The sequence below is a fragment of the Monopterus albus genome, unplaced genomic scaffold (genome assembly GCF_001952655.1).
Source record: "Monopterus albus unplaced genomic scaffold, M_albus_1.0 scaffold7556.1, whole genome shotgun sequence".
NCBI lineage: Eukaryota > Metazoa > Chordata > Actinopteri > Synbranchiformes > Synbranchidae > Monopterus > Monopterus albus.
In genome coordinates this window covers 1-567 of record NW_018135409.1, presented here as the reverse complement: position 1 = coordinate 567, position 567 = coordinate 1, and the positions used below count along the sequence as shown (strand labels likewise).

At 48.5% G+C, this 567-nt stretch overlaps 1 protein-coding gene across 1 annotated transcript; it reads left to right on the top strand.

Annotated features, from left to right (window-relative positions):
* Window positions 1-6: 6 nt before the first annotated feature.
* On the top strand, window positions 7-563 carry LOC109954378 (dimethylaniline monooxygenase [N-oxide-forming] 5-like; the record flags this gene model as incomplete). Its single annotated transcript, XM_020589730.1, has 2 exons — window positions 7-187; window positions 366-563. Coding segments are annotated over exons 1-2 (324 nt in total), but the record flags the coding sequence as incomplete, so codon positions are not given.
* Between the last annotated feature and the right edge of the window lie 4 nt (window positions 564-567).

The window sequence follows — 567 nt, the reverse complement described above, 5'->3', positions numbered from 1 at the left end:
GAATCCAGAGCCAGACAGAGCCAGCATCTACCACTCTGTCATCATCAACACCTCCAAGGAGATGATGTGTTTCAGTGATTTCCCCATTCCTGCACACTTCCCCAACTACATGCACAACTCCCTCATCATGGACTACTTTCGCATGTATGCGGACCACTTCAGGCTCACCAAGCACATACGCTTCAATGTAAGGAGTTCTCACTCATTCAGAGCCTTGGCTGTGGCCCTGCACATGGTGCTCAGGTGCATCCTTGTGATGTGTCCAGAACTTGACAGGAGTCTACTGTGGCACACTGAACTGATTAGACATTGCATTACATACACCTGCTTTAAGTGTCATCTGTTTCTGTCTCTCTGTTGCCCAGACCAAAGTCTTGCAGGTGAAGCAGAGATCAGACTTTTCTCACTCAGGCCAGTGGGATGTTGAAACCGAGAACAAGGATGGCAAAAAGGAGAAACACATTTTTGATGCTGTGATGATTTGTATTGGGCATCACTGCTACCCCCAACTGCCTCTCCATGACTTCCCAGGTACAAGTCGAGGGCAACATGAAGGCCAGGTCATGT